General features: G+C 34.7%; 1 protein-coding gene across 1 annotated transcript; it reads left to right on the top strand.

Moving 5' to 3' along the window:
- Window positions 1-12,520: 12,520 nt before the first annotated feature.
- Window positions 12,521-20,966, top strand: LOC123864588 (gustatory receptor for sugar taste 64e-like). The gene is made up of 10 exons (XM_045905151.1): window positions 12,521-12,642; window positions 13,450-13,574; window positions 14,596-14,775; window positions 15,443-15,588; window positions 16,182-16,304; window positions 17,454-17,608; window positions 18,072-18,119; window positions 19,090-19,252; window positions 20,298-20,387; window positions 20,868-20,966. Exons 1-10 carry the CDS (start codon window positions 12,560-12,562, stop codon window positions 20,964-20,966), a joined length of 1,212 nt encoding a protein of 403 aa, XP_045761107.1. The 5' UTR covers window positions 12,521-12,559.
- Window positions 20,967-21,649: the final 683 nt, after the last annotated feature.

Below are 21,649 nucleotides of genomic sequence, written 5' to 3'. Positions count from 1 at the left end.
CAGATAATTCCATTTCGTAGATAACCGTATAAAGAGAACGCTCGAGACGAACGTCGAGACATAGAAAGAAAAGTAAGCTGAAATTAAATTACATTTTACTCTGTGAAGTATGATCAAAGTAAGTATATCAAAGTATGAGTTTGATATGAGTGAGAGAGTTTATTGACTAGCGCTTGGCTGCAATCAGACTTGCTAGCAAGTCTGATACAAGATTAGTACAGAAAACATTCGTCGTATCTTGAATAGTGTGACCAGTTGTAATGTGGCCAGTGCCGAACTATCGCAGTCATTTGCCTATCTAATGAAAAAAGTGAAGAAGAGGAACATAGAAGAAGACTTTTTAGATATACCGCCACCAATTCTATCGGCTTCATTAATACTGCGCCGGCCTACCCACTCTCGGTGGAGGCCACGCAATTGTTACGGTTGGTTAGGACTGGCATCGAGAAAAGACAACAATAACTTCTGTCTTTCTCTCTCGATGCCAATCCTATTCCTTCTTTTATATGTACACAAGATGATTACTGGCTAGACTTTAATTTAGATTAATTTAGATTTAGTATGCACTATATTGCAGCTATATAGAGAGGCATATTCGCCCAGCGAATAATCTCTTAAAATAAAGATTTAAAAAAAACATTTGCCGAATCCCGACAGTAGATTCGTACCATTACTGATATTTTAGGCAACTTTACAATAATATTTGTAATACTTACAAAAGTTAACAAAAGTTACAGTATTAGTTATTAATATTCGAAAACAAAGTAAGGTCGCCGCTAGTTGTGACATGCTCATAAAGATAGAAAACGCATATCGCCATGAAAATATGGCCCACCTGTATTGAAAAATAAAAAAAAACTATTATTTATTTTCATTGCTTTTTAATAGATACTCGTATTAAGAGGGCTCTCTCCGTCACTCGTTTCATACAATCGTAGTTCCAATTTCATTTGAATACTAAGCAACCAAAGTCCATGTTTTAGAAACTAATATCTATGTCTGTAGTTTTCCAGATTTCTGTTAAAATATTCGGTTTCAAAGTTACGCGATCTTAAAAATTTTCATAAAAACCTTTGAGCCCCTGTAATTTTAAAACTACATATTTTTAGAAAAATCTAAAACACCACAGACACAGATATTAGTTTCTAGAATATGTCTGCAAAATTTCATGGACTTTGGTTGCTTAATATTCAAATGAAATTGGAACTACGATTGTTTGAAACGAGTGACGGAGAGAGCCCTGTTAATTAATAGATATCTAGATGATGTCCACGACTTCATCCGCGTGGATTAAGATTTTTAAAAATCTCGTGGAAAGTTTTTCATTTCCCAAGATAAAAAGTAGTCTGTGGTGCTCTATAGGTCTTTAAACTATACCCATGTAAAAAAATTGTTGCTACGTTGCAGTCTTATTGAAGGAAAAACCAACATACCAACAAATAAGCACATTTTCGAGTTATGATTATAATATTATACTATGTAGATGATGCACACGACTTCGTCCGCGTGGATTTAGGTTTTTAAAAATCCCCTGGGAACTCTTTCATATTTTTGGTTAAAAATTAGCTGTAAGCATAAGTTAAGATGTAAGCTATCTCTGTATCAAATGTGATCAAAATCGGTTTAGCTATTGGGCCGTCAAAAGCTAGCAGACAGACAGACACACTTTCGCATTAATAATAATTATTATTATACTTATGCTTTTTCGAGATAAAATTAGTAATTATTAAATTAGTTATTAGTAATATTAGTAATTAGTATGGATTAGGTATATTAAGTGATTAAGTATTGAAAATTAAGTAAAATTAAGTAATTTAAGTAAAAGTAATTAAATTAAGTATGAATGATGTCTGTAACTTAATCCGCGTGGGGATTCAAGTTTTTTAAATCCTGTCTGAACTGTTTGATTTTCCTAGCCCATATCCGTGGTCGGGATGCTAGATTTTCTCTGTACCAAACAGATGATGGCCGCAACATTTTCCGCGTAGATTTCGGTTTTGAAAAAACCCTGGGAACATTGATTTTCCGTGACAAAAAGTATGTTTACGATCATCCATGGGATGAAAGCTATCGCTGTACCAAACGTCAAAATCAAGTTCATCGGATGGGCCGTGAAATATGTACTAGCAAACGACGCAAAGCGCTAGACGCAAAGACACATTTTTGCATTTATAATTTTAGTATGGACTATGGATTAGGTACTTAATAGGGATCTTAACAGGGCTCTCTCCGTCACTCGTTTCCACTCGTTTCATACAATCCTAGTTCCAATTTCATTTGAATATCAAGCAACCAAAGTCCATGAAATTTTGCAGACATATTCTAGAAACTAATATCTGTGTCTGTGGTGTTTTAGATTTTTCTAAAAATATGTAGTTTTAAAATTACAGGGGCTCCAAGATTTGTATGAAAATTTTAAGACCGCGTAACTTTGAAACCGAATATTTTAACAGAAATCTGGAAAACCACAGACATAGATATTAGTTTCTAGAATATGTCTGCAAAATTTCATGGACTTAGATTGCTTAGTATTCAAATGAAATTGGAACTACGATTGTATGAAACGAGTGGAAACGAGTGACGGAGAGAGCCCTCTTAACGTAAATTTAAAAGAAGTAAAGTACCTACCGTTCTTTTGGTATATTTTTCCCTTTGAAACAAAATAAAGGAAAAAGCCCAATTATTTGACCAACTATAAGTAAACATTTCATTGCGGCTTCAAAAGATTCTTTTTGAGTTTCATGTTTAGCTTTTTTGTTGAAAATTCCTTGCAAAAGAGAACTGACTGAAAAACAAGTTGCAGATACTTAATTAAAAAATTTAAAAACACAAGTGAACCAAAAATGAACTAAAAAGTTTCACATTTGTAAATGGCACAATACAGCAGCATATAATCCATAGAAAAACTTCGTAAAATATAATACTTATACTCTGATTAGAGTCTCAAGTACCCACATAATGCAATTTACTTTTTACTCTTATTACTTACATTTTAAAATGTTCCAGTATTTTCGAGCTTTATTTTGATTGCTGAAAAATTAAATAAAAGTTATATTTTATTCATAAGGCTGCGGTAGTTTTTATAATAACGGTAGTACGCAATAGCTGCGATGCAACGGTTTTACAAAGAGAGGTGAATTTTAAAAAGATACCCTGCTTTTAATTTTTTCACACCAAAAAATCTATAAAATTTTTAGATTCTGTACGTAAACATGGATTTAAAATGCTTACAGTTTTGCTGAATCAACATTCTCCTCTAAATTTGATTTTACATTAATGAATACAATTTTTTCCAGTGCCTCAAGGTTTTGATTTAAATCTATAAAATCAAAAAATATTATTTATGTTTTAATAAACGCTATCAATAAATTAGAATAAACATTTTACATTTTGATATAAATACATATTGTGAATACTTTGATTTTTTTTGTTGCTGTTCAAATTTATTTTCTTACGTCGTGAAGACATGTCGATTAAGGGAGTTACAGATTTATTTTCAACTGCCACCACTTGGTTACTTGATCAAAGCCACAGATATGGACATATACAAGTACGCTAGATAAAGTGAACCCTACAATATGACAGTTATTTTTTGCGCCGATTGAAAGCTACCAGCGTACCGGGAATTAAAATTGACACATTGCACGCATTGCTCTTCGTATGGACACTATGTTGACAGATGTCTCACCACTAGCATTTAGTTTCAATAACGGTCACATGACAGCGCCAAAACAGCGTTAATCAAGAAGCTTCACAAATAATTCGTCAATAGCAAGTCCAGCGTACTCGTATTAGTAGAGGTCAGTGCACCACTTGCTTACTTGGTCAAAGTGTTTGACATTGTACATACATAATATATGAAGCTGTCAATTTAGTAGAGTTTTCCTCTATTTAATAATCTTTTTGTGACCTTTAGCCTTAAGCTTTAAGAGGGGTCTCTCCGTCACTCGGTCCATACAAACGTAGTTCGTCTCTCATTGGAATACTAACCAATCATACTCAATGGAATTTTGTAAAAACGTTCCGGGAACTAATATCTATGCTTGTGGTTTCCAGATTTCCGTTAAAATATTCGGTTTCAAAGTTACGCGGTCTTAGAAATTCACATACAAATCTTGGAGCCCCATTAATTTTAAAACTACATATTTTTAGAAAAATCTAAAACACCACAGTCACAGATATTAGTTTCTAGAATATGTCTGCAAAATTTCATGGACTTTGGTTGCTTAATATTCAAATGAAATTGGGACTACGATTGTATGGAGTAAGTGACGGAGAGAGCCCTGTTAAGTGATTAAATATAGGGTTTACTTCAAATTACTATATAAACAAGCCGCTGCTTGTGATTTCACTCTAATGATTTTTTTAATATTTAAAATTCAAAACAAATCTAGAACAGTAGCATAATAATTACTTAGAAAAAAATTATTACGAGTTATGATCATCAAGGGTTAACTAACTCGCTAGGTATAGTCGATCAAGGTAATCCAGATTCCGGAGTCAAGTTAATACAAACTATAGAAATGGTCCTAGGTTTTTTAACCCCCAACCCAAAAAGAGGGGTGTTATAAGTATTACGTGTGTATCTGTGTATCTGTCTGTGGCATCGTAGCTCCTAAACTAATGAACCGATTTTAATCTAGTTTTTTATTTTGTTTCAAAGGTGGCTGATCGAGAGTGTTCTTAGCTATAATTCAAGAAAATCGGTTCAGCCGTTTGAAAGTTATCAGCTCTTTTCTAGTTACTGTAATCTTCACTTGTCGGGGGTGTTATAAATTTTTAATTTACACTTGTGATTAATTATAATGAACATAAAAAATAATTTTAAATTATTATTTTTTGTACAAAACTTGAAAATGAAACATGTTTTTCTATTTCATAGATCAATTAGGTTATTGATTCTAAAGCGCCCCTCGAAATGTTCCAGGTAGACATAAAGTAATGTATACTGTGTCATTTATTGTCATTTTTTGTCTTATTGATAATACTTAGATAGTTAATTTTATGCTCGGCCGAGTATATAAATATAGTGCAAGAGGTGCTCAAGTCAAGCTCTCACCACCGTGACGAGCTCTTACTCTGACAACAACAGACGTGAACAACCCTCGGTAGCTCCAGTATATTTTATTATTTTTTCTTCTTTGTTAGAATTTATAGTAATACTAGCCGAAGCCCGCGACATCATTCGCGTGGATACAGGTTTTTTAAAAATCTCGTGGGAAATCATTGATTTTCTGGAATAAAAAGTAGCCTGTGTATTAACCTAGGGCATCAATCTCTGTTCCAAACAGCCAAATCGGTCCAGTAGTTTTTGCGTAAAAGAGTAACAAACATAAACACATACACACAAACTTTCGCCTTTAATATTAGTGCGATTTATATGGGCTGAATTTTGCATTTATGTCCGAAAATTTGTTCGTTGTAGTCGAAATAACAGACACTTCTACTCGTTTTTCGACGAGTAATGAAACATGACCAAAAATGGTAAAAAAATATAATAGTAACCAACTGATAATAAAATAATAAAAGATAATCTTTACGCCCAAAACTTACAAAAAAAAAAACAAAAAAACACACTAGTCATAGTCATTTAATATTCATAATATACATTATACCTAAGTACGTCAATTACAATTTAAGATAGAAAGTATTCATGAACAAGGCTTAATAGATAATATGTTACATAATATAATATGTATGTAGGTATGTATATATTACAATAAATGATAATAAAATAATAAAGGATAATCTTTACGCCCAAAACTTACCAAAAAAAAAAACAAAAAAACACACTAGTCATAGTCATTTAATATTCATAATATACATTATACCTAAGTACGTCAATTACAATTTAAGATAGTAAGTATTCATGAACAAGGCTTAATAGATAATATGTTACATAATATAATATGTATGTAGGTATGTATATATTACAAGTGTAAATTAAAAATTTATAACACCCCTGACAAGTGAAGGTTACAGTAACTAGAAAAGAGCTGATAACTTTCAAACGGTTGAATCGATTTTCTTGCATTATAGCTAGACTTGCAACGAATATTCGGTTACTATTCGGTATTCGGCCTATTCGGCTGCTTTTATTATATTCGGCCGAATACCGAATATCTACATATTATTCGGCCGAATACCGAATACTTAAATAATATATTTTGTCATAGAGAAATAATTGATAAAATGAAAAATTAAAATCGATTGATTACGTATATATTCATATTTTCATTTCTGTTATAATCATTTAGGTAGTCATTGGTGCATAACACAGGTACATAATCATCTTCTGGATTGGAAAAATGGAGGATTCTATGTATTTGAATAATTGTGGCAATCAAAATTTCTTTTTAACCCCCGACCCAAAAAGAGGGGTGTTATAATTTTGACGTGTGTATCTGTGTGTCTGTGTATCTGTGTATCTGTCTGTGGCATCGTAGCGCCTAAACGAATGAACCAATTTTAATTTAGTTTTTTTTTGTTTGAAAGGTGGCTTGATCGAGAGTGTTCTTAGCTATAATCCAAAAAAATTGGTTCAGCCGTTTAAAAGTTATCAGCTCTTTTCTAGTTTTCTTTTAGAAAAGAAGGTTAGATAAACCTTAGGTTCATAATATTCAAGTGTCAATTGACAAATGTCAAGCTGTCAAGATGGACGTTGCCTAGATATTCATAATTATTTATTTGAAAATGATGTTTTGGAAAACTCAGATACTTTGAATCGTAGGCGCGGAATAGTCCAAGAAAATCGGTTCAGCCGTTTGAAAGTTATCAGCTCTTTTCTAGTTACTTCACTGGTCGGGGGTGTTGAAAATTTTTAATTTACACTTGTATAATCATTTATTAAGTAGTCATTGGTACATAAAACAGGTACATAATTTAATCATTTTCAAGTTTTTGGCGCTAAAATCCAGCCGAATACTTTGGCCTAATATTCGGCTATTCGGTCAGGGGCCTCGCCGAATATTCGGTATTCGGTATACTGCCGAATATACTATTCGTTGCAAGCCTAATTATAGCTAAGAACACTCTCGATCAAGCCACCTTTCAAACAAAATAAAAACTAAACTAAATCGGTTCATTCGTTTAGGCGCTGCGATGCCACAGACAGATACACAGACACACAGATACACAGATACACACGTCAAACTTATAACACCCCTCTTTTTGGGTCGGGGGTTAAAAAGAGATTTAGTAAAATAACGGTCGGCTCCGTTGTGCAAACCTACACCCCTTACACCCTTGTCATTTAACTTTAATTTGAAAGTTACCTAAACACTTCACTCGCAAACTACCGAATCATTCGACGTGCTTCTGACTTGCCAAAACAACTTTAATGAAAACATGTCATGACTAGTTCGCTACCCTTAGGCCTGACGCATATTATCAGAAATCGTGTGTCAGAAAAATCTGACATCCGCTGAAAGGCATTCTGACCTTTTTCTAGACCAAGCCAGACTCATTTACATGGGTCACGGGACCCAAGAATCAAGATCTACATTTATACCTACTACGAGAGAGAGAGAGAGAGAGAGAGAGAGATGATAAAAGATAAGAGAGGCACCTGCTATTAAGTATTCTGTGACTGGACCTCTCTGACTAACAGGATTTTGCTGGATAACGTGTTATTCACTTCTGATTATAATAATATACAACTATATAATTCTGGTCCGACGAATTTCTGGACATCAGAAATTCGTCGGACCAGAATGTTCGAAGGTGCACTCTTTATACATTCTGGACTAGACTCCACAAACTACCAGGCTTCAGAATCCGAGAGCTGGTGGTCATGGACTGAACTCAGATTCACCGGTTTTTTTTTTTTTTCAAATAATATCTGAGAGGTGTAGACTATTTATTTTTATTGATTTATTATTTACTCTATTTAATAAAAAAAGTTTTACATTTTATAGTTTCACTGCTGAAACTCTCCTGAGTTTATGTGTAAATAATAAATGTAAATTTTTATACAAATCACAACAACAAAATATGGAACACTCAAATGATATCGAGTAAAATTGCACAGTGCAAACCAAGTCAACGTAACCGGTCAAACCAATGCAAAGCGAGTTAAAAAGTTTTCTGACAGACGTTCTCTGATAATTTGTAGCGCGCCTTAACCTAGCTTAACACTCAAAATTACTTTCAACGCAAATTGATCCTTACTTTAACAGCTCTCAAATATTAAAACACCTTGATAAGATATAACGGTACCCATGTAATATTCTAGGGTATATTGAACTATATCGTAAGCAGTTTGTTGTTAAACCTTGAGTTACTCAGGTGTTGGATTTTAATTTAATTTTGCGAGAAGATAAATGAGTTTGTCTCGACACTACAATGTTATTGCTGTGAGCTCTTATAGTATCATTCATTGTGCTTAAATGTATTATCTTGTGTAGGTAAATTACATTGTAATTAATGTTTATTAAAGTAGGTATGAAGCTCTGTGAATATAAAGTAGGTAGGTACAGTTATGCTGACATGAATGATATATTATATTAATATTATAAATGCGAAAGTGTGTCTGTCTGTGTCTGCTACTTTTTCACGGCCCAACAGTTTAACCGATTCTGACGAAATTTGGTACAGGGTTAGCTTATATCCTAGGCACGGACATAGGCTACTTTTTATTCCGAAAAATCAAAGAGTTCCTACGGGATTCCTAAAGACTCATCCGCTTAACCAATTTGTATGAAACTTGATACCGAGGTAGCTTGCGTCCCTGTACCAAATTGACCTAGGCAACTTTTTATCCCCAAAAATCAAACAGTTCCCAAGGGATGTTTAAAAACCTTAATCCACGCGGACGAAGTCGCGGGCATCCTCTAGTGAATGATATTTATGAATTTGACTGATATATTATTTAAGCCAGAAGTTTATTTTCATCGTATGTATGTACATTGTACATTCAAGTACGTATTCAAGGCAAGAGTAAATAGGCATCTTCTAGGCAAGCGCGCTCCAACTTAAGGTGTTAACATCGCGGCACGCCCCGCACGATATTCTATCACGATATTCTCTCTAGCCGCGACGCGCGTACCGCGTAGCGCGTCACTGCCGCGCGTCGCGGCTGGAGAGAATATCGTGCGGGGCGCTGCCGCGACGCGCAGTTCCGCTGCAGTTCAGTTCGAGTGCGTGGGCACCTTTAGACCTCATCATTGCTTCTTTGTAGTCAAGCATAAAAATAAAATAAAAAATACTATTTCAACAATTTCTTAGGGCCAGCGCGAACGGATGGTATGAAGTCTCTTTGTACGTTGTATTCTTCATTTTTGAAGGTCATGACCCCTTTCCATTAATCAAAATAATCATAGGAGTTTTTTGGGGATACTGATAGAGTGAATTTCTAGATCCTTCCGCATACAACTTAACTGAAGGTTCCGTACCACCGAACAAGATATAATACTATGTAGGTACCTACCTACTTTTTATTCATTTTTTATTTGCATGGCAGCCATTTTGGAATTCGCCATATTGGTTTTTTTTAATATTTGTTGTTATAGCGGAAATGCACACTGAAAATTTCAACTCTGTGCCTGACACGTTTCATGAGACCCAGCTTGCTGACAGACAGACACTACAGCGGAGGTTTGATAATAGGGTTCCGTTGACACTCTTTGAGTACGGATCCCTAAAAACGTTTCAGTTCAAAATCTTCAATCCCAGCATATTCATTAACAACACGAACCCCTCGACATGTAAACTCGAAAAGTTTATTACAAAAAACAAGGCAATATTCGTCGAACATTTAAAAACCATTAGCACGTTACATAGAGATTTATTTACCTGAAAGATAGAGCGGCTAATAGCGGAATATTTTATCTTTCATGCTATCACCACACGAGTAAAGATGTCCTTACTCTGTGCTATCACACTGGGTGACTAAAAACATCGTTTTCAATGCATTTAAAAGTTAACGCACAGCTCTTGGATCTGAAATTTTGCACAGAAGTTTCTTCAATAATATGAACGTGAAATGAGGCTAGATTTTTCGCAATTCTCACGGGATAGGGAATAAAAATATATTTTCATTTACGAAGCTGCAGATGCTCGCCTGATAGGAAAGTTTAATTTTCCTACTTTTCCGATGAAAATTATAAGTGGAAAATTGAAACGGCACCGAAAATAACAGTGAACAGGATTTTGGCTATTATAATGTTTCAAACTTCATCTGGCACACACACTGCATTCATGTAGGATTTCCGCTGTACGTAGAAGCATGAAAACTATATATATTTTTTTTTAATAGAGTCTTTGGCCCATGATATAGGGTATTTATCTAATCTGTAACTAAAATAAAGTTTAAATATCATTGGCATTCACTCATAAAAAAGGCCAAGGCGATCTTTTATTGACGAAAGAATTAATAGGGGGTGGTTTAAAGCATCATTTATCAAAACAAATATACTATACCTACTACTATATCTCTTTAGCCGCTTTTGTTTAATTTTAGGGTTCAGTAATTACGGAATCCTTATATTAAACAAAAGCAACTATGCTAAGCTAAATTAAGTATAAGATTAACTATAGATACTATAGAAATTCTGTCATAGAAAATTTTATAATTTGCTTCAGTACCTACAGGAATGACGTATAATAATTCAATGTGGATACATAAGGGCTATTTTTGGTCAACAGCAAACAGCAAAGCTCATTTTCATGTATTGATACCTAGCTCAGTTGATTGATAGATAGGCACCAAGAATTCAGATTTGGTATAGAAATAGTAGAGAAACGTGAGCTTATTGCAGCTACTGCATCGTAAAACTGTGTCACAGCTGTAGGATGTTAATGCTTATCATTACAGTTTAATTTACCTTACTCGTAGGTTTAAGTTGTTTAAAAATCCCGTTGGAACTCTTTAATTTTCCGGGATATACTATAAACACTATAAAAAGGTACTTATATAATTCTTGAGCATTAGAGAATAGAGATTATAGTAGGCGATGTAATTTCTATATATTTAGTCATTTAAATCCGCCAGGGAGCCCTTGAATTCAGACCGGTGCAAAACCGTCACGTTTACGTCTATCGGTTGATGATGATGAGTTAAAATCTATAATAGTAGATAGCTGTCCCGACATTAAAGATGGTAGTTAGTATTTCTCTTACTTTATTCTAATTCTGTGATCAGTTCTAATTATAGTAGTGTTCAATTTTAAATTAACCTATTGCAGTGTCGACAGCAACGGGAGTTTTTTTTGTAGAATAGACAAGAATCAACGATTAACATCGAACATGATCGGTAATCAACAACACTACAGTTAATAATTCAAATTCAAATGGTAATCATTAATGTACGAAGAGTTAACAAGTTGTAACAAGTTTTTTCCATTCCATTCCATCAGCCTGTAAGCGTCCACTGCTGGACATAGGCCTTTCCAAGAGTGCGCCTCCAAACACGGTCCTCCACCTTCCTCATCCACCCGCTCCCCGCTACCTTCTTCAGGTCATCGGTCCTAACAAGTTGCAAGTTACGAATCTCACGTAAAATGGATTTCCCTTTCATCCACAAAGTGGAGAAACAGAAGCAAGTTGCTTGTAAGTTGTTTTATTTTAGTTTTCCTTTTAAACATATTACTTACTTAATGGTAGCAATTTTGGTTATAATATGATTGACTGATGATGATGTATGTGGTTGCCTAGAAGAGATGTGGATTCCTTCCAGGCAACCTTATTTATATTAAATTATATAAATTATAATAAATAAATTATACCTATCGGCCTATATTTTTAACCCCCGACCCAAAAAGAGGGGTGTTATAAGTTTGACGTCTGTGTCTGTGTATATTATGTGTATCTGTGTACCTGTCTGTGGCATCGTAACGCCTAAACGAATGAACCGATTTTAATTTAGTTTTTTTTTGTTTGAAAGTTGGCTTGATCGAGAGTGTTCTTAGCTATAATGATTTGCATTGTATGTGTTTTTTCTGTATTAATTTTGTGGTGTACAGTAAAAGTACATTCATTCATTGATGTCTGACTACCAGCAAAGCCGTGCCACCGAGTAATTTAGCATTTCAGTACAATGCCACATAGAAATCGATCTCGGGTATGTATTTACTTAATCCCGATGCATTAATAAGTTAGCCCGCTTCCATCCTATCGCCTCATCATTACTTACTTGAAACCACAATCAAGGGGTGAAATTGATAGCCTGTAATATACTTTTGAAAATCATAATGTGCTTTAATGGCGAATGTTAACATCGTGATTTTTTCAGGCACTTTCTTAATATAAAACTGCATAAGACTAATTGGACTTCGTCTGTGTTGGTGTTGGCTGGCGGGCGTGCTCTGCCTTTTGTATAGTTTACCTAACTTGTTACAAATAACTACAAACTTGACATTGACTAATCTTTGTAAAGCCAGACTAGAGAAAAAAAAAGACGAATTAATCTAGTTTATCGAGACTAATCAAACTAGTCAATCTTTAGAAACTTACCTCTGAAAATTATAATTTTTTTTGACTTTCAGTTCCAGTAAAACCAAAAACAAATGGTTTCACGTCACAAGGCCAATACAAAGGGCGTAGAACAACATTCCACGCTACAATGAAGCTCACAGTCATTATAGGACAACTATTTTCCCTAAACCCAGTGCTGGGAGTCTGTGATCCAGATACGACCAAACTTAGGTTAGTTATATTCTCTAGAGAAAATCTTTCTGGTAGTTAAAACTTAACATAATATTTAAGTATACCTAATATAATTTTAAAAAAAATGTTAAGGGGTATGAGACCGGCCTGCCCGCGAAATTCAAATTTAATTTGGTTTTTATTGGTACAAACCAAATTAAATTTGAATTTCGCGGGCAGGCCGGTCTCATGACCCTTAAAATCAATTAGGATTTGGGGAAGTCATTACCTAATACCCATCGATAAAAAAAAAATCTCTATCCCGAACGAACAAAAATTTTCGGGATAAAAACTATGTAATGAGTTGGCTTATACATTATTAGTTTTAGTTATCCGTTGATAGTTTCAGCGTGAAACGTGCACAGGCAGACAAAAAACTTTTTAGACTCTGTATCACACTATCACATGGGTACATACACACAAACTTTCCCTTTTATAATATTAGTGATATTATAAAAGGGCAAGTTTGTGTGCATGTATGTGTGTGTGTATGTTTGTTACTCCTTCCAGAAAAACTACGGAATGAATTGGGCTGAAATTTGAAATAAAGCCTGAATTAGCACATAGGCTACTTTTTATCTCGGAAAATCAAACAGTTCCCACGGGATTTTTAAAAATCCACGCGAATGAAGTCACAGTCATCAGCTAGTCGATTAAAATGCTTCCTCCCATTAAGAAAGAAATTGTCCAGTTAAGTTTTATCATAAGTATAGATGTGTATGTCCTAGTTTTAAGCTATCAGTATGTATCTATTTATGTCGTAGGTCTATGGTATGCCCACACCTAATAACTCTCAATCTTTTACAGGTTCACTTACTTTTCCGGACGCTGCGCTTACACTTTCTTAACCATCTCGTGCCAAGTGATCTTTCTAAATATACTATTTTTAGTAAGATATCTTAGAATCTCCGACACTGATGTAAATTTGACCAGTAAGAAAAGATTTCATTTTTAATGGGTCGTTAATTGATGACTGATGGTCAAATAGCCGCCTCAATTTATCATACAAAATACAATTTATCATACAAAATATTTCCAATTCTGTTGTAAACAATCTGTAAACTAAATCAAAATGACAGGTCTAAATATACAGTGTAAACTTTATATAGCGAAATTAAAGGAACCGGGTGTCTGTTTGCGTTATAAAGAGTTATCGTTAAACGGAGAGTAAAAGAAAACGATATAGTTGTACGAATAAGTGGTTAGTGATAAGACGATAATAGGAAGTACAGTAAATAAACAAGTGCTAGGCAATTACAACAAACAATAAAGAACACTTTTGTAAGGATTCTAATGTGTGTACGAAATATACTTCATATCAGTATTGTATTTGAAGGTCAATGAAATTAATGTTATTTGGGTTTAAATAATAACGTGTTGCTTCGCTATTGAGAGTAGTTGCTACGGTATAATCAGTGGCGTGCATAGGGTTTAAAGCCAGGGTAAGCATTAAGGTATGAACTTATTTTCTGACAGGTCATAATGGAAAATAAGCATTGATCTATTACAACTAGGGTAGGCAGTACTTTTATACCTCTATGAGCTGCACGCCACTGGGTATAATAATATAGAATGTTTCAATATAAGGGTTACAATGTAAACCAAACGAACCTTAGCAATTTCTATTTTTTAAGGAGTTTTTCATTAAATAGAGGTTCGCAATATAGAATGTACAGTAGTAGTATTTGTATTCCTTTCTTAATACTTACTGCCGAAAAGGATAGCGCTAGACTATCAATTTAGTTAGATTGCGTACAACAGAAATTAGCTGTTTGCGGAAACTGCGGTAGATATAAGTGCACGCTCTTTTTTTGATGTGGAATATCAAAGCCGCTAATTGACCTGATGGTCATTTAACCACCCTTACTTTACGTGTCAATACTTAAAAATAGTTTCTGTAATAAAAATATTTACTTGTTTGTAGAAGTAATGCATGTTTTCCTTTATTTTCAGCTGCGCTAGTGTTCTACGCATCGAATACAATAATCACAGTCTTATTTCTCCGCATAGCTACAAAATGGCCTAAGCTATGCCAATACATAGCGAGGACTGAGGCGGCAGACCCTCTTTATGATACAACTCTTGTGAGGAAATGTAATTTGTCGTGCATTTTGATTCTTCTTTTGGCTGCTTGTAAGTTTTACCTGTATCCCATGTAAATACTTTAACAGGACTCTCTCCGTCACTTACTCCATACAATCGTAGTTCCAATTTCATTTGAATATTAACAGGGCTCTCTCCGTCACTCGTTTCATACCATTTCATACAATCGTAGTTCCAATTTCATTTGAATATTAAGCAACCAAAGTCCATGAAATTTTGCAGACATATTCTAAAAACTAATATCTGTGTCTGTGGTGTTTTAGATTTTTCTAAAAATGTGTAGTTTTAAAATTACAGGGGCTCAAAGATTTGTATGAAAATTTTAAGACCGCGTAACTTTGAAACCGAATATTTTAACAGAAATCTGGAAAACCACAGACATAGATATTAGTTTCTAGAATATGTCTGCAAAATTTCATGGACTTAGGTTGCTTAATTTTCAAATGAAATTGGAACTACGTTTGTATGGAGCGAGTGGCGGAGAGACCCCTCTTAAGCGTAAAGCTTGTGCGTGGAGTGGGTACGACAATAGTGCAACGGGTGGGGTTTGAACCGGCAATCTTTCGGAATTCCTTCAGCTCCTAAACCGATGAGCTATCGAGGCTCTATCTAATTGCCTAGTTATCTAATTACGGGCTCAATCAATGTGGATGTAATCGCAAGCAATAGCTAGTAGGTATACATAATATTTTTTCAGTGGAACACGGTTTATCAGAAATAGCTGGTTTCGTTTCGGCAGCAGATTGTGAACCGGAGAAAATCTATCACACATTCATCGCGAACAGCTTTCCATGGATTGAAGAGGTTATTACCTACAGCCAAGCTCTTGCAATCCTAACACAGGTACGGGTAGTAATAGCTAGGTATATCACTAATTTTAAGTACCTAGACAAAAACGGCTTAGGTACCAATATCCAGTTTGAAAAATTTAAATCGATTGTCCTAAAATGTACATATATAGCATTATTCGGTTAAAATATTATTAGAGAAGGTACCTATTCATTGCCAGCTCACTACTGAGCACGAGTTTCCTCTCTGAATGAGATAGGTTTGGCCATAGTCTTCCACGCTGGCCAAGTACGGATTAGCAGACTTCACACACCTTTGAGAACATTATCCAAAACTTCAGGTCTGCAGGTTTCCTAACGATGATTCCCTTCACCACTAAAGCAAATTATATTGATACTAGTAGGTTTAGTGGATGGGCTGGAAAAAGGTAACAGACAAACAGGCGAATTTACAATACTAGTATGGATTTCCCTCGAAATAGGTAGCTTTTTACACAACGCATAGGTTACGCAATTAGCCATAGTCCATAGAGCACCATAGAGGAACAAAAATTAATATAATAAGTCTAATATATACTAATGAACACATAACACTCCTTTGAATTCGCAGTCATGAAATAAATAATGAATAAATTTAGTATTTTTCAGTTTCTGAACATACAATGTACTTTCAACTGGAACTTTGCTGATGTGTTCATAATTTGCATCAGTTTTTACCTCACCGCAAGACTCGAACAAGTTAATAAAAAGATAGCGGCGTCTCGAGGAAAGGTAAACTGTTGAAGGACAAGTGTAAATTAAAAATTTATAACACCCCCGACAAGTGAAGGTTACAGTAACTAGAAAAGACCGAAAAGACCTGATAACTTTCAAACGACTGAACCGATTTTCTTGGACTATTCCGCGCCTACGATCCAAAGTATCAGAGTTTTCCAAAACATATTTTCAAATAAATAATTATGTATCAAGGCAACGTCCATCTTGACAGCTTGACATTTGTCAATTGACATAATATTATGAACCTAACGGTTATGTAACCTTCTTTTCTACAAGAAAACTAGAAAAGAGCTGATAACTCTTAAACGGCTGCACCAATTTTTTTAGATTATAGCTAAGAACACTCTCGATCAAGCCACCTTTCAAACAAAAAAAAACTAAATTAAAATCGGTTCATTCGTTTAGGCGCTACGATGCCACAGACAGATACACAGATACACAGATACACAGATACACACGTCAAACTTATAACACCCCTCTTTTTGGGTCGGGGGTTAAAAATAAACATAATTTCCTTTAAAATTTTGTTTGTTTAATAATTTTTCATTTTAGCTGACAACTTTTCTTTCTGATCAGCAGCCGACAAAGTGCCGCTCGTCTGTAACAGATACAATGACTTACCAATCTCTTGCAAGTTTTAGTAGATTCTGTCTGTTTCACAACCGCCAAATAAACTACATCTGACGAAGATGTTTTGGTGGTTTTTAACCCCCGACCCAAAAAGAGGGGTGTTTTAAGTTTGACGTGTGTATCTGTGTATCTGTGTATCTATGTGTCTGTGGCATCGTAGCTCCTAAACTAATGAACCGATTTTAATATAGTTTTTTTTTTGTTTGAAAAGTGGCTTGATCGAGAGTGTTCTTAGTTATAGCCCAAGAAAATCAGTTCAGCTGTTTGAAAGTTATCAGCTCTTTTCTAGTTACTGTAACCTTCACTTGTCGGGGGTGTTATAAATTTTTAATTTACACGTGTTGTATTGGGAATTCGCCAAATAAACCAGATAAAGTTTATTTGGCTTTTAGTTGTGTAACAGGCCCTTAGATTTTTGTTTCGTGCAGGTACATTGTTATTTCCTGTGTATCTGTACCTACTGATTTAATATTTTTTTAAGTGCAGAATCCATTGATTTGTAACTTATTACAGTGCGTACCATTATCATTTTGGAGAGCAGTTCGTGAAGACTACAACAGAGCTACCGGTTTGGTCAGACGGGTAGACGAAGTGATTGGCAGTGTTATATTTATCTCCTTTGCTAACAATCTGTTCTTCATTTGCTTACAACTCTTGCACATGCTTGCGTAAGTGAAAAGTCCATAAAGCACTCTTATGTCTTTAAGAGGGCTCTCTCCGTCACTCGTTTCATACAATCGTAGTTCCAATTTCATTTGAATATTAAGCAACCAAAGTCCATGAAATTTTGCAGACATATTCTAGAAACTGATATCTACGTCTGTGGTTTTCCAGATTTCTGTTAAAATATTCGGTTTCAAAGTTACGCGGTCTTAAAAATTTTCATACAAATCTTTGAGCCCCTGTAATTTTAAAACTACGTATTTTTAGAAAAATCTAAAACACCACAGACACAGATATTAGTTTCTAGAATATGTCTGCAAAATTTCATGGACTTTGGTTGCTTAATATTCAAATGAAATTAGAACTACGATTGTATGAAACGAGTGACGGAGAGAGCCCTGTTAAATGATCAATTGCGGAAAAGCTATATAAATCATTGCCAACTTTACAGACTTTTAATTTTTTCAGAGATGGTATCAAAACGACACCGTCCTGCAGTGAAGGACCTGAAAAAAGGTAAAATAATGATTCTTATTGATAAAACTAATATTTATCAGTTACTTTATCCTCATTTCTGATTTGATTATAAAGAAACTCCAAGCATAGCTCTCTCCATCGCCCGTTAAATGACTCAAGCAGGGCCATAGTAATGAAATATGGATCCGAGACATGGTCGCTAACTATGGAGTGAGCGACCATAGAATTATTTAGTGACCATGCCACGGATCTATACGATCTATATTAATTCACCACTGGCATGGCAACACGCATTGTTTGAAGACTTCGAGCTTCGACTTCGATATCTTGTTTTTTCGTTGACATCTTCAGATCTCGAAGTGTAGGTAAAAACACTATCATATACATATGTATATAATACCAAAATAATTTTTATATTTTTCTCAAAACCATTTTTATAAAACTATGAATTAGGTCGCTGCACATGCAAAATTCGCTATGTATTTTTTTGGGATTTACATTTTTGATGCCATTTTGCTTGGTTTTAAAACTGTGTACCATATTAACAGTAACCAGTTCTTGGACATGTGTGCTAGTTCAAGCGATAATCTTTTTAGCTATGTGTTTTTTACCTAAAAGTAAAGAATATTGAAAAAAAAAATAAGTTTAACAGAGTCTCCTGAAAACTTGAGTTTTTCCACATAGCGGAATTTTCATGCGCAGCAACTAAAGTAAGTACCCAAATTGTAATCTTACTTTTGGTTTCAACAGTTATTTTCCTAATATTTTTAACCCCCGACCCAAAAAGAGGGGTGTTATAAGTTTGACGTGTGTACCTGTGTATCTGTCTGTGGCATCGTAGCTCCTAAACTAATGAACCGATTTAAATTTAGTTTTTTTTTTAAAGGTGGCTTAATCAAGAAAATCGGTTCAGCCGTTTGAAAGTTATCAGCTCTTTTGTAGTTACTGTAACCTTCACTTGTCGGGGGTGTTATAAATTTTTATACTTAATGCAGTTGTGAACTCACAGATTGTTCCGCGGCTATGAACACGCAGTGTATTACGCGTATTCCCTGATATTCCTGATTTTGCGGTCTACCACCGTCTCCCTCGTAGCGTCCCGTATTCATACGGCTAGTCGGGAACCAGCATACACGCTATACGAAGTGCCATCTGCAGTTTACTGTATTGAGGTTGGTGAGATTTTTTTTAATTTATAGACTAGCGCTTGGCTGCAATCAGACCTACTGGCAAGTGATGATGTAGAAGAAAAGGAAGAAGTGATTCCACACTAACGGCCAACAATACGATGTTCAATGGAGTTGCCCGTTAAACGTAGATGTAGCCACGATTTTAACCCCAATTCAATTGGCTTAGGTGGCCTCTCGTATTAACGCGATAATAATTATGGCGTTGTTGGGTTTTGACGATAACTTTAATGTGGCCAGAGCATAATATATGTATATGAAAGCTTTAGAAATTTCTACAATACTTAACGATTAGTTTTATAAATATTATGTAGCTTAATTATGAGGTTTTAATTAAGTATATAGCTTATTTTAATACGATACCCTCTATACTCAGTATGGGTCCCTTTCAGAACGAATCAGTTCACCACAAAACTGGCAACTTTCGTCTAAAAATAGCTTAGACGAAAGTTGTGTGTGAAGTTATTGTAACATCAAATTGCTCATACATCATAGTAAAATATTGTATTTCAACATCCCGTTACTTTGTAGTTTCAATTTATCTTTGAAAGAAGGTTAATCTCTAGAGTACCATATTTTTCGCTTTACACTGCACATTACAGTTATTTTAATTTTGTTTTAACGTTCTCATAAAAGTTGTTTCCTTGAAAAGGTTATTGACAAGTTTGACTCCTAGTTTTAGGTACTCGAATTTCATTTCGTTACAGAGGTCCCCGGCTCATTGCACTCGACCTCCCCCGTTGACTGAAGTTTCGATCGAAATTTCAGTCTAAACTATTTTGACTGACATCTAGTTTTAACCGTATAAGAGTTTAGACTATAACCTATATTACTATTCAAACTTATACCTAACTTAGACAAACTTATACTTTCTCTTCTTATTTTATGTACTTACCATTTTGTTCCGCTGTGTACAATAAAAGTTATTCATTGATTCATTTTGAAATGATTTTTAGTCATTTATTCATATTAATATCTTCAAACTGAATAATCATACATAGTATATATCACATAGTGTTGTATTTTTCAGGTTCAAAGATTTATAGAGCAAATTCATGGCGAAACAGTAGCACTGACTGGTCTACAGTTTTTCAAAGTGAAGCGTGGAATCGTTTTAGCAGTAAGAATATCGTTTTACTATTTTTAGAAAGACAGCTAACTATCATAGCGAAATAAAAGGATTATGTTATAATACATCAAAGTACCTAAACAATACAAAAACAAGTAGGTAAATACTCGATTACAACTATCTACTAACAAGGTTGAATAAACTTAAAGTCATCATGTACATATTATGATAAAAAATGCACCATCTCCCGATTTTCAGTATGTATGAGCTGCTTCTCTTAGTGGAAGGGCGGTCGATGTTTATCGCATGCACGTGTTCCATACAGATTTGATCTGGTTTGGCGTTTTTTTTAAAGAATATTACCCATGCTAATGATGACTCTCCTTTCCCCTAATAAGCGTAAAGCTTGTGCCAGGAGTGGGTACGACAATAGTGCAACCTTGTGACCTTTCGGAACTCAGTCCGCTCCTCAACCGTTGAGCTATCGAGGCTCTAAATTTTATTCTTCCTTGTATTGTTCTTTTGTTTCAGATCGCGGGAACAATAGTGACGTATGAACTGGTGTTGATGCAATTCACTGGAGTCACCCCTACCGCTGCTCCCCTGCACAGTGATACAGATTCCCAATAAAATTATATTAATGTCTAATATTTTATCATCATAAACTCACTACGTAGTTACGTACCTAATTATGTCATTTTAATTATTAACAAATTTTTAATTGTTATTATTATACTACCTAAACACAATGCAATGCCAATAACCATTTGTTTTATCTTGTAGTTGACGACCTCTAGCGTCAGTCAGATGTTTTATTTGCAAACAAAACTTAATTATTATTATTATTATCACTATACAAGGTGTAACTATAACGCCAGCAAAAACTTAGTGTTATTATTTAACTACCTAAACGCAATCCAATGCCAATAACTATTTGTTTTATCTTGTAGTTTTAGTGATTTAGTATTTTTCAAACCAGCAGTGTATAGCGTACAAAATTTGGATCAATGTCCCACTTACGACGCGGCATTGACTTCAAGCAGCCTATTTACGTAACGTTCGTTGACCTCTAGCGTCAGTCAGATGTTTTGTTTGCAATACATTGTGAACTTTTAAAATAATACGATTTTTAAAAAAACACGTTTTTTGTGGTATCTTATCAGTAATCATCAGTACTATCACTTGTACTCGTTTATTATCGTTCTGGTTACACCTTGTAAATTACCATCATATCGTGAACAGGTAGACGTCCACTGCTGGGCATAGGTCTCTCGTAGGAACTTCCACACGCCACGGTCTTGCGCCGCCTGAAT

The sequence above is a fragment of the Maniola jurtina genome, chromosome 4 (assembly GCF_905333055.1).
Source record: "Maniola jurtina chromosome 4, ilManJurt1.1, whole genome shotgun sequence".
Classification (NCBI taxonomy): Eukaryota; Metazoa; Arthropoda; class Insecta; order Lepidoptera; family Nymphalidae; genus Maniola; species Maniola jurtina.
The sequence above is the reverse complement of the archived record's forward strand: the minus strand, read 5'-3'. Positions and strand labels throughout refer to the sequence as shown.